The sequence below is a fragment of the Leptodactylus fuscus genome, chromosome 9, assembly GCF_031893055.1.
Source record: "Leptodactylus fuscus isolate aLepFus1 chromosome 9, aLepFus1.hap2, whole genome shotgun sequence".
Lineage (NCBI taxonomy): Eukaryota > Metazoa > Chordata > Amphibia > Anura > Leptodactylidae > Leptodactylus > Leptodactylus fuscus.
This window is the reverse complement of record NC_134273.1, coordinates 32,423,160-32,437,036: the sequence shown is the minus strand read 5'-3', so window position 1 is coordinate 32,437,036 and position 13,877 is coordinate 32,423,160. Positions and strand designations below refer to the sequence as shown.

General features: G+C 42.4%; 1 protein-coding gene across 6 annotated transcripts in view; it reads right to left on the bottom strand.

The window, feature by feature from the left end:
- Positions 1-13,877, bottom strand: part of WNK2 (WNK lysine deficient protein kinase 2) — a 117,263-nt gene that overhangs the window by 17,218 nt on the left and 86,168 nt on the right. For all 6 annotated transcript variants that reach the window (XM_075287137.1, XM_075287134.1, XM_075287136.1 and 3 more), the window contains 4 exons: positions 10,017-10,948; positions 5,913-6,487; positions 2,066-2,271; positions 1,520-1,741 (listed from right to left, as the gene is read on the bottom strand). In XM_075287137.1, coding sequence (XP_075143238.1) covers positions 1,520-1,741; positions 2,066-2,271; positions 5,913-6,487; positions 10,017-10,948 — 1,935 coding nt within the window. The remainder of the gene's footprint in view (positions 1-1,519; positions 1,742-2,065; positions 2,272-5,912; positions 6,488-10,016; positions 10,949-13,877) is intronic.

The window sequence follows — 13,877 nt, the reverse complement described above, 5'->3', positions numbered from 1 at the left end:
CGTCCATAGACGAGCATTATCAGGGAGGGGGGAGTTCCTCCCGGCTGTCACAGCACAGCGCGATTGGCTGTGCTGTGAAGAAGGACGTCTCTGGCTAACTGTCAGAAACGCCCTTCTGACCATAGAAGAGCTACGGTACCGGAACGTAAGCTCTTCACACCGGGCCCAGATCGGGAAAGCCGACAGTGTGCTGAACTCAGTGCACTGTCAGCTTTCCGGCAGTATATAGAACTGCCTGTGGGCAAAATGGTGAAAGGTCCTCTTTAAAGTTTAGAACAACCAGGACTCTTCCAAAAGCTAGCCGCCCACCAAACTAAGGAATTGGGGATGAAGGACCTTGATGAGAGAGGTGACCAAGAACCCAATGGTCACTAAGGTAGAGCTTGTAAGATCCTGTGTTCTGAAAGTTTCTCCCATCTGAAGGTCAAACATCGCTGCAGCGCTCCACCAATCTGGGCATTATGACATGGTGGCTACAAAACATCCCTTCAGTATATAAAAATAAAAAAAAAAACCACACCTCTTTACAAAAAAGCACCCATAGGACTAACGAGGAAACAAGATTTTCTGGTCTGATGAAACCATGATAGAATTAAGGACAAAAAAGTTCAAAGAGTGATGTTGGAGAAAAACCGGGTGCTACTCATCACCTGCCCAATACCATCCCAACAGGGAAGCATGGCAGTGGCAGTATCATACTGAGGTGGCGTTTTTCAGAGACTGTCAGGGTTGAAGGAAAGCTGAATCAGGTTTTCATTAATATCTCTATATTTTTGTCCAGAGTGCTTTGGGCTGAAGGTTCACCTTCCAACAAGACAAGGACACTAAGCACACCGCCAAGACATCACAGGAGTGGTCTAGGGACAATTCAACATCTTTGGAGACACCTGAAAATGGATGTTCACCAAGTGTTCCCATCCAACCCGACCAAGATCCCCAAATCCAGGTGTGCAAACCTTGTGTTATACCCAAGAAGGCGTAAAAAGTGGGAAGGTGTAAAAAGTGAAAGTGTCTGAAGAGTTTCCGAATGCTTTGTAAATTTCAACAATCCAGAAGTATCATCTTCCATTACGTAGTATGGTGGAGGTGTACAAGGATAGGCTTAGAGTAGACATGATTATCGCAATACATGGGGATCATAACTGAAGATATAGCATCTTACCATCCTTACCTTTATACAACATTGTTCTAGAATTAGTAAAGCAAAGTCAGCTTGTGGTGCCCCCTACAGCTTTACAACATAAAAGGTGACCCCTTCCTACACAGAAATAACTTGCCCAAAACCAGTGGAGGCAAATGTACCTGAATAGATATCACATAGAGGATGAAGATGAATGATCATTTTCACAGTGTCTGTCTTGAGCCAAGATATAGAAACCCTGCAGTACAGCAGCGAAGCCACATGCAGTCTCAAAGCCCCTCAGTCCCCTGTTGCCTTACTACGCAGCCTCCTATATTTCAGCCTAAGATACTGCACTGACAAGAAACTGGCACAGAACATCCTGCAATGATAGATCACCTTGTCCGCTGCTGCCATGCATATCAACACCATCCCGGACAACCCCAGAACAGATATTATCTGAGGACACGGTAACTTTCACTGAACAAGGCTGCTGTGTCTGAACGGCCCGACCCGGAGATGCTGTCAGGGAGGAGGAAACTGCAAGACGGGTCTTTAGATCCTGTTGAGACTTCAATGGATCCTTGTCAGGAGATCCATTACAGTCTGTAGTTACATCACCTGCAACAGAAACAAAGAAAGAAAATCCCAAGGTTGCCAACCTAGAAGACTAGCGGTTAAAAAAAAAAAAAATTTACTGACAAATTATCTGAGCCATAAAATATAGAATTGGAGGCTTACAGCGTAATAGGATTCACATACGACTAACTTTAAAAGTTTTATGTAACAGAGTTTGAAATTTTACATTTTTATAAGATTTTTTTTTTACCCCAAGTTTGTCAGTAAATTTGCTGATGGTTGGCAATGGTGGTGTAAAGCCTAGATAGCAACTTCAACAATCGCATGCGGTTACAAGCTACATAGTTTAGAAACCGTATCACATACTTGCACCACTTTTGAGATGCTGAACCAAGGGATTGAGCAGCTTTCCACTTTTCAGTTTGTTTTTACTGATTCTCCGTCGGCGCCCACTTGGTGGCGCTGCGTGAAGGAATCCCACATTAGGGGGGAGAGGTTTACCCAGTCTGATGTAAAGGGCTTCTATCTCTTTTCTCTGCTGCACTTGCAATTCAGAGATTTCTTTCATGTGCCTTATGGGAGAAGAAAAAGAAAAATAGGAAAATTGTAGAAAACACGATAATCAAAGTAATGTACGTCTATACAATAGAAGACTGGTAATTGTATACAGCGAGTACAGACAGCAGGTATAGTCTGAAGATTTACAGATGTACACGCGTGCCTAGAATGTAGAACAAGTGGCGTTAAGTTTTATGTAAATTAAGCTTAAGAGGGGTTTTCCGGTTATTTCATGTTGCCTTCTATTCTCAGGATAGGGGGTCATTTGCTAATTGGTGGGTACAAGTCACAATAATTAGCTGGATTGGCAGGTCGCGCATGCACACCGCCACCCCATCTGTTTAACTATAGGAGTGACCAACTGTTACAACTGGAAGTACAAGTGAATCTGTTCTTGTGATTGATGGATGTTCTAGTGGTCGGACCCCACTAACCAGAAAGTTACCTCCTATCCTGCAGAGATCATGTCTGGGCCAAGGCATTGATTTATTAAAGATTGACCAACACCATGCTGGGATCACAAAGCAACTGATCGATAAAAGGTTAAATATATATTATATCAGGAGATCTTGCGTCGTGTTTGTTTACCTGTGCAGGACTTCATCTTCCAAAGGTAAACATACATAACGGAACGGTTGTTTACATTAGTGTCAATGGGAACAGATACAGAATGAGCCTGTTTCCATTCTCTGCAACAGTTTAATGTCCGTTGCTGTCATCCTATAACTGAAGACAGCAATGAACATTAACAACGGTAGTGTGAATGCCCCCCGAGCGGTAAATCTATACTGCCGCTTTGTGTAATCGTACTCCAACTATTAGGCTGTACCTAGGCTTGCCTTGCTTCTAGATTTCTCTGTAAACAGTGGTCAGTGGCCTCTGTCACAAACATGTACTAGCATCCTGTAGGTAGCCAGCAATGATATAGCTTGTTTCCATCTCCCATCAGTTACAGGACACACAAGAGACTACAGGTACACCGTGACAAATGCCAGCAGATCAGCTGCCTCCAAGTTCCATGCATGGCGATAAATAAAAACAGAAGGCCAATAATACAACTCGTTCAATGGTTTTCACTTCATTAAGCTAAATTAAGGAGAACTGGGGGAATATATTGTAAGGCATTTATAACCTGGATCAATAAGGGCTGTGATGCAATTAAACGCAATGAGAGACATTTATACAAGAAGAAAACATACAGCAATGAAGTAACCAAACAGGCCGTCTCATACTGAGCGATGTGCTGGGGTGTCATATGTACTTGTAATCAGTCTCATGGTAAAAATAGAGGCAGGTTCACACTACAGTCATAGGATGAGTGCAATGGACAATAACGGCAGTGATATGTTTCCATATGCATTCACTATCATGTTTGTTGCTCTTTTCCTATGACAGAGAAGAGCAATAATCATTAATAATGGTAGCGTGTACGTCCCCCAAATCTGTAGGCCCAGAATACACAAGAGCTTATGGATTTGGTTAACCCCCTGCTTTCAGCTTTGGCATTGCAAGGCTAAAAAGCCACAGGTCAGTTCACACTGCAATTCTTAGAGAAACCTGAGGATGAGATTTGGTAAATTTTGGTACTACTGTACATCGTAGGGGGTTAGCCGCTGACAAATCGTCAGTATTAAACCTGCTGTGTTTGCGTCCTATGGCCTTACTGTCCATTACCTATGTCCATTACAGGTGATCTCTGGGGGTCTCAATCTTATTTTTAGGAACTCTTTCCAACTAAAATGTATTGTTCAATTACCAAAACGATTTGGTCGTCATCTAGAATGCAGAGATTTTATCCATAAAGTTACATATGACCTTACACAAGATACAGTAAGTACTAACAGACTAGTAAGTAATGCAATTCTGGTTATTGAGGGAGCGGTAAGTGACAGGAGCGTACATGTGCGGATTCTGAGTGGGAGGTTCATAATTTTAGTAAAGTCACAGAACTGTGGAAAACTTCAAAGCAAAAACTAATCTCCAGATACCGCTAAGACAACAAACTACAAAAATCGTATACGCGAAGTGTCACTTAGGCGTAATTCTGAAGATGGTTAGATAATGACTAATGCAGGCAGAAGACACACTCTGAGTCACATCCTATTATTCTACATCACCAAGGACTTCTAAACTTTTGTGAAGTGTGGGTTATGGGAGAGGAATTTATCGTATACTTTCAGCCTATACAAAAGCATGTGCAAGACCAGTCAAGATCAGAGACTACTTAGAGGCAGAAGATGGTGCTCAATAATTAAACAAGATATCACAACCCAATATGGAGCCCGGTGTCCCTGGATCTCCTGTACCATGTCCTCCTGTGCTTTCTGCAGCTAAGTGTTTGCTATATTAGGCCCGGATCACCTCTACATTTGGGAAGTCCACTAGGGGACCCCCCTGAACGAAAACCTATATGCATAGAAAAGTGGTTACCTTGGAAAACATGCCGACCCCATAGACTATAACGGGGGCCGCTTGGTTACCGCACAAAACATTCAGACAGAAAAGGAGGAGGGGGATTGCTCTGTATTGTACTCAGCCCCTGCCTTAGAGAGAAATACAACATGTGCTGCAGCCATTACTGGACTATTAGTAGCAGAAACACTGATCGGACACCATATATGAAGGCATACACAGCTAGAGAACAGACTGCCTAGCAAGACCCTGCAGACATTTCAACGTTTGATCACTTTGTAGATGCGGTCATACACATTTTAGTCTAGACTGGGTTTTTGTCAGTCACAAAGTGAAGTAGGATGATGGTTCATTCAATGCTTGTTAAACCAAACAGCTGATCGGTGGGGATGCCGATAAACAGACGCCAAACTAAAATTGTTGACTTAAGGATAGGGCATTCATTTTAGTAAACCAGACAACTTATTTAATGGAGCAATGGATGGGACCAGGATTACTAGGATTCGTAACTAAATCTCAGTAGCATAAGTCAATATTGGCATTGCATGTAGTTTCCCAGTACAGCCTCTGTTGCAGATGACATGGCCTCTATAGTATTAAATATAAAATATATATATATATATATATATATATATATATATATAATTATAGTAGACTATATGCCGACATCCACCTATGCCTATATGCTCCTATGTATACCGCTTTACATTTTACTCCATACTTTTCCACACTGACTATATACTTTTAGACTATTTACTGCTGTATCTTTCCTTTATTAAGGATGTAATCTAATGTCTACATTTGACTTGTAAAGTTATAATTTTTTCCAATATTTTCTTGTCAGATTAGATTAATTAATTCCAGGGACTAATGGTCTCTACTGCAATTATATTATTATACATGGGATGAGATGAGTACTTATGTTGGGGAATAAAACCACACTTGCATCGTATCAACCCATGGTCTACGAAGTCTGTTGCATACGGATTTGATAAGGGTTGGGACCCTACTTTGGGCAACTTCCTAGGAGTGCCTTCTATACCTCCTTATATGTATAAACCTGGAGACAGGTCTACTTCTCTCATTTCCATAGACTGCTAATGTCTGCCACTGAGCAATCCCTATAGTAGCCATAGTAGGTGGCCTACATCACCACTTCAGGTTACATAGACGGAAGGTAACCCGTACTATACAGCGAATGAAGGAAGAGCAGAAGGAGACATCTTCCCAATGGGCTACATACTTTTCTCTGAGATTCTGCAGCTCCTTCTTCATGTCAGCATCTTCAAACTCAGAATCATTATCGCTGCTCATATAGGAAGACTGCGAATGAAAAGACGTTACATTTATTGAGGGGATTTTCATGCCCTGGTCTTTAGGAGAATCTGGACTTTGCATACTGGCCTTTCGATGCAAAAAAGCAGCAGCTTTCTTCATGAAGTCATTAGTGGCCCCTTTGCTTGGGGTTGAAGGGGCATCTTTGGGTTTTGGAGGAAAGATTTCATCCCCTGAATCACTAGACACATGTCCACAGAAAAGTGAGTTTATAGGTGAGGAGGTGTGGGCACGTGGCACTGAGGTCCTGACTGGTTGTGATGGAAGCTTATCCAGATAAACGTCTGGTGGTGCAGAAAACCTCAGGTAACTTGGAGATGTTATGGTTACTTCGTCTTCGGTACTCATCACAGAAAATCTCCCAATAGTTTTAGACTTGTCGGCATGATGGGGTCTCTTTTTCGGAGATCTAACTATGGCACTTTCCTCCTTTGATTTCTGGTCTACAGAGCCTCGTCTTTGTGCTTGACCTGATGTTTGATCCTAGAAGACAAATAAGAGATCATCGTGTTGGTGACGTGTCGGCCATTCTGCTAAACAAGAGTTCACAGAGGTAAAGCTTTAGTAGCAATTGCATTGTGGGTAGCTTTTTCGACTCCAACCTTTTTTTTTTTTTTTTTTTTTTTTTTGAGGTACCATGCTTTTCCCTTTTGCCCTGAAATCTCAGAATTTCTACTTTTGCCTTATACAACTGAAAATGATTCCTATATGCAGTATAAAGGTGCCTATACACTGTCCGATCTGGCCTTATCCGCTATACCCCACTTATCAGTGTGCAGCTATACTCTCCATTTGAAGCAGTACAGGTGTGGTTGAGCAATTTGTTTTTAAATGGCAAATGTAAGTGCCCTTCTTAGCCCTTCCCCACTTAAGGGCTCGTTCACACAGGTCAAGAGGGGGCGGATTTTGACACCGAATCCACCCCCTCACAATAGAGGTCTCTGTAGACTGCTAGCTTCCTTTTTCCAGGAGCAGGAACATACCACTCACGGAAAAAAGAAGCACGCTGCCCTTTCTTCAGACGGATTCTGCGGCTGATGCATCCACGGTGTCCGCCTCACGACAGCACCCTCCAGACTAGACCCATTCATTTGGGCCTACTCCAGAGCGGGGCTTCCCACATCAAAATCAGGGCCAAAATATGCGGTCCCGTGCCCAGTGTGAACTAGCCCTTAGGCCTTATTCACACGTCAGTTTTATATCCGTATTTGTAGCCAAAACCAGTGTTGGAGACTACAGAGAGATAAGATGTAACGGTAAGATTTGCGCTTTTCATGCATTTTTGACCCAATCCTCTTTTTTGGTTACAAACACTGATGCAAAACACTGACGTGTGTATAAGCACCTACATCAGCAAGATCTTGAATTGGTCTGGCATCAAAAGGGTCAGGCTACGTTCACATCTGAGCCGGAGAATCCAGTGCAGTGTCTGGAGAAAATCAGCAGAGGAAAAAGTCCTACAGGGAGTGTAAACCGAGATATTGCAGCTCAGCCCATTCATTAGAATGAGACTGAGCTGCGATCAGGCCATGTAACCAACGAACGTCCCATGTCTTGTGAAGAGGAAACAGCGCAGTTTGAGAATATCAAAATGGAAAAAAAACAAAAAAAAACAAAAAACAACCTTTTCTAATTCTGCAATAAAATAGTTTAATCCCCCCCCCCAAAAAAAAAACAACTCAATTTCAAAAAAATGTGTTAATGTAAATCCTTGAGCCACAAGTGTCCCCTACTGATGAAATTACATCTGACAGCCTGTCAAAACATTGGAATCAGTAAAGGTAAAGTGTTCTGCTGAACCATGGCGTTCATGGCTGACATACGTAACACAGATGTTCACATCAACATCACCGCTATGCTTAGCAATCACACCAGGGATCCAACTAGATCAGCTGCAGCTAAGCCAACCTGAAGGGTATTCCCAATTCTACAAGGTGAAATCCCAGATTTAGATGTTAATTAATCTAACGATCCCGAATGCAGCCACACCATTGTAGGACGCCATCTGCATACAAGGCATTTAGAGATGGCACATTTATAATGAAAGTCTTTTATCTGTTGGATTGGAAATGTGGCCATATTATTATGAGCTGTGATATTATCTGTCTGGATCCAAGCAGTGAAGCTAAATTGCTTTCCAATCCTGCCGTCATTAGGAGCCGGACTACAAACCCCTTCAAGAGGTGTAACAATTTATTGCGGCTCTATGTCCTTCAGCACTGCGCTTTCTGCAGAGACGGATCTCCATGGAATTCTCTGTGATAATGGAAACAATACGTCCTGCTCTTATTGCTTTTAGCGTAAGTCTGCAGAATACAATTTTCATCTGAAAAATCAGATATGATGAAAAAAAAAAAAATAAATAAATTAATACACGGGTATACAAAACCAGAAGCCGTCATTGTGAGGGACACATGGATATTGCAAGACATTGAATGAGGTTCTTTATTGGCCTTGCTTCCATTCCTAAGCATAAAGGGTAGAAGACTAATGGGTCACAATCCATTCAATTTGCTTATGGCATCTATAGTGGAAAAACTGGATTGAATAAAATCCGAATACTAGCAGAGAGAAGGCTACGGTCACAATTCCAGGTTTTCAAGCCTCTCTCAAAACAGGATCAGATCAATTAAGGGGGATGAAGGGTTTTCCTGGGGATCATCTAGGCTTTTTGCAAAGCAAAAAAAAAAAAAAAAAAAAAAAAAGAAACCAAAAAACATAACACACACACTTCTGGGCTTTAATATAATCCACTGTGTGTTGCCACATCAGACAAACTCCCCGGCCATCTGATGCCTATGGGGGCCCCAAATTTTCCCCAACTGCAGATTTGAGAGCGGAGAGATCAGGTAGTCTGATTACAACATGCCCAACCTTTCTGTTCTCAAAAGAGAAGCCAAAGATTTAACTGGCCTCGGCTTATACCATTTACCTACTGTCTGCTTGTTTGTGCAACAGCTATTTAATGGGCTTTTCTGGGATAAAATGATATTTCTACACTAAACTAAAACATCCTCCTAAGCCTCCTTCTAACTTACAAAAAAACCAAACAAAAAAAACCCAAACTTATATTTACCTAGATCACCGGGGCCCCAGGCATATTTTACTAACCACCACCCCACCTACTCATACTTTCCTGTCTTCCTAGCTGGATCTTCCGGGCACAGGAGATCACTTCCTTCTTGACATCTGCTAGTGCTAGTATCAGAAGATGCCCAGAAGATTCAGACAGGTAAGTGATTGGGCGGACTGAGTTATTTGGTTGGGAAGGGCTAGTAGGGAAACAGGGTGGGGGTGTAAGAGATTGAGGGGAAGTGAGAGAGGGGGAGGTAGTGCGAGTCAGCTCTGAGTACAGAGCAATGCACCATGGTAGTTATAGGAAAACAGAACAGGAAGCTACCAATGTCAACAGATTCAGGAGATGCCAGGAGCTCCCAGAGAAATCCAGAAATCACTCAAAACACTGCTGAAGGTATTTGGTTGCACTTACTAACCTATTAATAGCATTACATGACATTTTTCGTAAAATTATTATTTTTTTTGCCCGGAAAACCCCTTTTAAAAAAGTTGTATGGCTACAATTAGAAGAAAAAAACAAAAAAAACAAAAGCATACTTCCCCAGGCACAGTGTTGTCCACTGCCGATGTCTGTCCTGGCAATGAGGGTCCTGCATGAGACTAGAGTCCTGTGCCCCATGTGGCCGCTTAGCCTCAGTGGTTGCTTGTAAAGAACAGGTGACCTGTAATGCCGATCCCTCTCTCAGCGGTCAGGTGAGGCACAGGACTTCTGGCAATGAGATGATAAACGGCACATCCTTTGGACAAAAATGGCGCTACCTGTAGTAAAGCAACAGAAGCCTCTCTTCTAATCTAATCCTGGGGAAACCCCTTTGAACACAGAAAGCACCGTGTGAACCTATCTATGCGCGCAGACTGTATACGCATGTACCAAATAAGACCAATAGAGTTTCTAAGAAACTTGAAGTACAAGATTCATTTACAAAAAGCTTACCCTCCGAGTCAGTAAATCACAAGCAATATTACCGCTGTTTTCTACCTGTAGAGTTGGCAGAGTCTTATATAGATTTAGAGGGTCTCCATTGATGTCCTGGTTTAGCGGCTGGGAGTTGATGACCTCCGGTGCGTTTTCTAACATGACAGAGTTCTCTGGTGTTCCAGCAGACATGTTAGCCGGAGCATACTCCTGGTATAGTAAAGTACGGAGCTTCTCATCTAAAGTTTTAATGGTGTCATCGGTGAACTCCACTCTAGGTGGACCTTCTCCATCAGACTCTATGCCCGACTGCTGGAGATTAGAGTTTACCACTGGTAGAGCTGAACCTTGGGCTTGTGCCTGTACGGCAGGTTGCAACGCTGGGGATCCTTCTGGAATAACATGCAATTGATCAGTTCTTGGGATACCCTGAAGAGTCAAACCATTATCTGACTTTACCTGGACTACAACAGGAGAACCACTATCGGATTCATACAATACCTGCCGCTCAGGCTTAAGATCAAGAACTTTTTCCTGAGGAAGTTTTTGAGCATGGACTTTGTCACATGTTACAGGTTCTGCTTGAACAGTTGCAGCAACTGAACTGAGAGTTTGACCAGGTGGCAAAACACATGTCTTGTGCTCTGGATGCGGTACCACAGGTGCTACTGGCGCCTCTTTCGGCTGAAGTCCTTCAGACCCTACAGTGTCAGGCTGGGCTTCTATAACTGGTTTTAAAACCGCAGATGCACCAAGGGTTAAAGTATCTCCTTGGAGGAAGGAAAGGGATTCTGGAAGCGTTTGCAGGTCATTTGAGGAGGAGATTGTTGAGGAGGACTGTGTCATGGAAGCAGGAATTCCCGTTGACTGGTCATATGCTTCTGTTAAAGTCATCTTATCCTCATTTGTAGGACATGCATGTTGGTTGTTATCTTCAGAAAATCGTTCATCTGTAAGAAATGTAAAGATTACCCATCAATCTTAATAAAATATACAAGTATTACTAAGCTATTCGTGTGTGATTGTCCTGCCGGTCTGTAGAGTTGGACCCAACCAAATTGCTGAAAAAGTACAAATTACTGCCCTACTCACAATGTGGGTGAAGTCATGGGATCTATCAGAGTCCTTATAAGCATCAATGGTATCCTAGTCTGTATCCAACAACATCCCCGAAGATATCAGGGGCATCCTAGGCTGGATCTAACAGTATCCGCCTAGGCATCAGGGTCACCCTAAACTGGATCCATCAACATCCCCATAGACATCAGAGGTGCCCTAGACTGGATATAACATCCTAGGCATCCAGGGTGTCTGATCTATCATCAACATAAGAATCTAGGACGTCATAAGGATCAAACCGCATCACAGAGTTAGATGCTTCATAGGATTTAACATGGGTATCTGGGGCATCATAGAGACCTAGTGGCATAATCCAAGTTTTAATGTGATAGGACGGGCTTTACAGTAAGTTTGTATAAAATGGCCTAAAACTGCTAAACTGAGAGTCGTAAAATATTGGTGCAGTCAGGCCACCGACTTCATCTATGCTACGCTATAAATCTACTGATCCTTGAAATGACTTTATGGAGTATTTTTTTTCTGCATTTTCTACTTTTATAATCGCCCTAATGGAGCATCCGCTAGAGGTAACTTGTGCCAAATATATACTTTATCATGGCAAGCACTTCTAAAAACACTATTTGACAAATGAAGGCAATATATCTATACGTATAACAGTATGCACTCTTTTTTTTTTTTTAGCCAATCTCTCTCCTATCCAGCAGAACAGGACGGCAATAGCATAACTTCCTAAAGGTTAACTCATGGCCATGCTGCAACTCTGTCCCATTCAGCCTAATGGAGGAAACTTGTGCCGAACATATACTTTATCATCGCCAAAACTACCAAGGGCACTTTTCTTTAGCCAACCTCTCGCTCATATAGGCAGGTATTGAGCCTATTCACACCCTACCAGAAGAATGGGATTGCATATCCCATTAAAAGTTAACTCAACAGTCCTAGGGTCACACAGACCACCATGTATAGATGATAGGGAAGATGTGCTGTATATAGAATATCTGCAGACAATCCAATCTCCGGATCATGTACATAGAACACATACAAGGGTCAATTATTTTAGAAAGCCCATTAACTATTAGTAGTTTTTGGAGTGTAGGCGGAAACCCAGCTGGATCTGAACTGCAAAGCAGCAGAGATAACCAGCGAGCTAACATGCCACCCACACCATAGAACTACATGTTCTTTAGGTTTGATGTCTGACGAAATCCAGCTAGCTATACAATATAAAGGGCTTCTCTTATTTTAACAAATTCTAACATGTTTTGCTACAAGTCGGGTCCCCCATGGATCCTGGCACACCACAGTCTCTGAAAAGTCTCCGAATTCTCAATTTCTATGAATTAAAAGGGCTTCCCAAAATCAGTTTAGTAGTCAACTTGGACAGGGCTAGGTCTTTCAGAATCAAAAATTGCGCAGCTTACAGCAAACCGTATGTGCAATTCTAAGTTACATTTCCCCAAATCCTTTGCTGTTACTAAAAATACAGCTGGCTCACTCCACCCCCCCCCCTTCCTTCCCAATGCACTAGTTGCTTCCCTGCCTGTTATTGCATAATGTACGCCTTCCCAAAGGACATGGCCCTCACACTTCGATCCCCCACAGTTCATGTAATTTTAGGTCGATAGAGTAGAACCACAGGGTGCTGGAGGGTTACACCGAGAATAGAAGTGATAAAATAAGAATATAGCATCCTATGGAAATACAAGGCTGGTTCAGCAGCATAGTGGTAGATTCCGGTACTGCAGCCATTCAAAAAAAAAAAAAAAAAAAAAAAAAAAAAAAAAAGTGTCCTAACATCATATAGTCCTGACTACTCCATTATAAACCAACATGATCAAGTATATAATTGAGGACCCCTTTATTAGATCACATAAGAGGAAAAACAGACTATTATCAAATGGTGAAGATCGTGGTCAGGAAACTGTAGACGTAGGTCCAGCACTATACAGAAGACCTCACCTCATCCAATTACCTGCCATGAACTACATCTACATGTCCTTCAGTGGGAATTAGAATGAGAACTTGATGGAATGGAGCCCATAGTACAAATGTTTGACTTTCTGAAAACCAATCTAAAGAGAGAGACACTTATTACCCTGGAAAATATTCTAGAACATTGGCTGGATGCCCTGCAGGTTCGGAGACATCATTTCCTTCTCATTCATCTCTGAAGGGGAATATGCAGATGAGGGTAGATTTCTCAATGTCTATTAAAATATATTCATTTATGCACTGCCGAAATGTTACGGTGTATGAAATACTTACGGCTCAAAAATAGTCACTAAACTATATAATTCAGAGCGAGGCGACTACCCAATTATAACGGGAGCCAGGGGTATTTCAGGTCACCAGTGCAGGACTCCAGGTCCCCCATGTGCCTCAAAAAAACAAGAGACTTGTCTGGGAGGAGCTGAATAGTGCGACACTTTGGCATGTGTCCTGCCACGTCATTTAGAGGGGATGGATAGGAATTAGGGCAGTTTTAGACATCTGTACTGCACACAACACACAGAGCCAGATGCCGTTGCCCATACATAGAACTCTATGGAGAGGGGAGGAGGAGGAGGGAGCATCTGCAGAGAGATACAAAGACCCTGTTGCTGGTTACAGTAAGAGTTTTACTGTCTCACCCCAGTGCTGGATTCACAGCTTAGTACTGTATTACTATATTATGTCTTCCATGACACCGCTGTTGGTGTGAGTATGTAGTAGTGGAAGTCATAGGTAGCAGAGCACAGGGAGAGCAGATTAAAGCTTCGTAGGAAAAAACTGCTGATACATGCAATAATGGTAAGATAA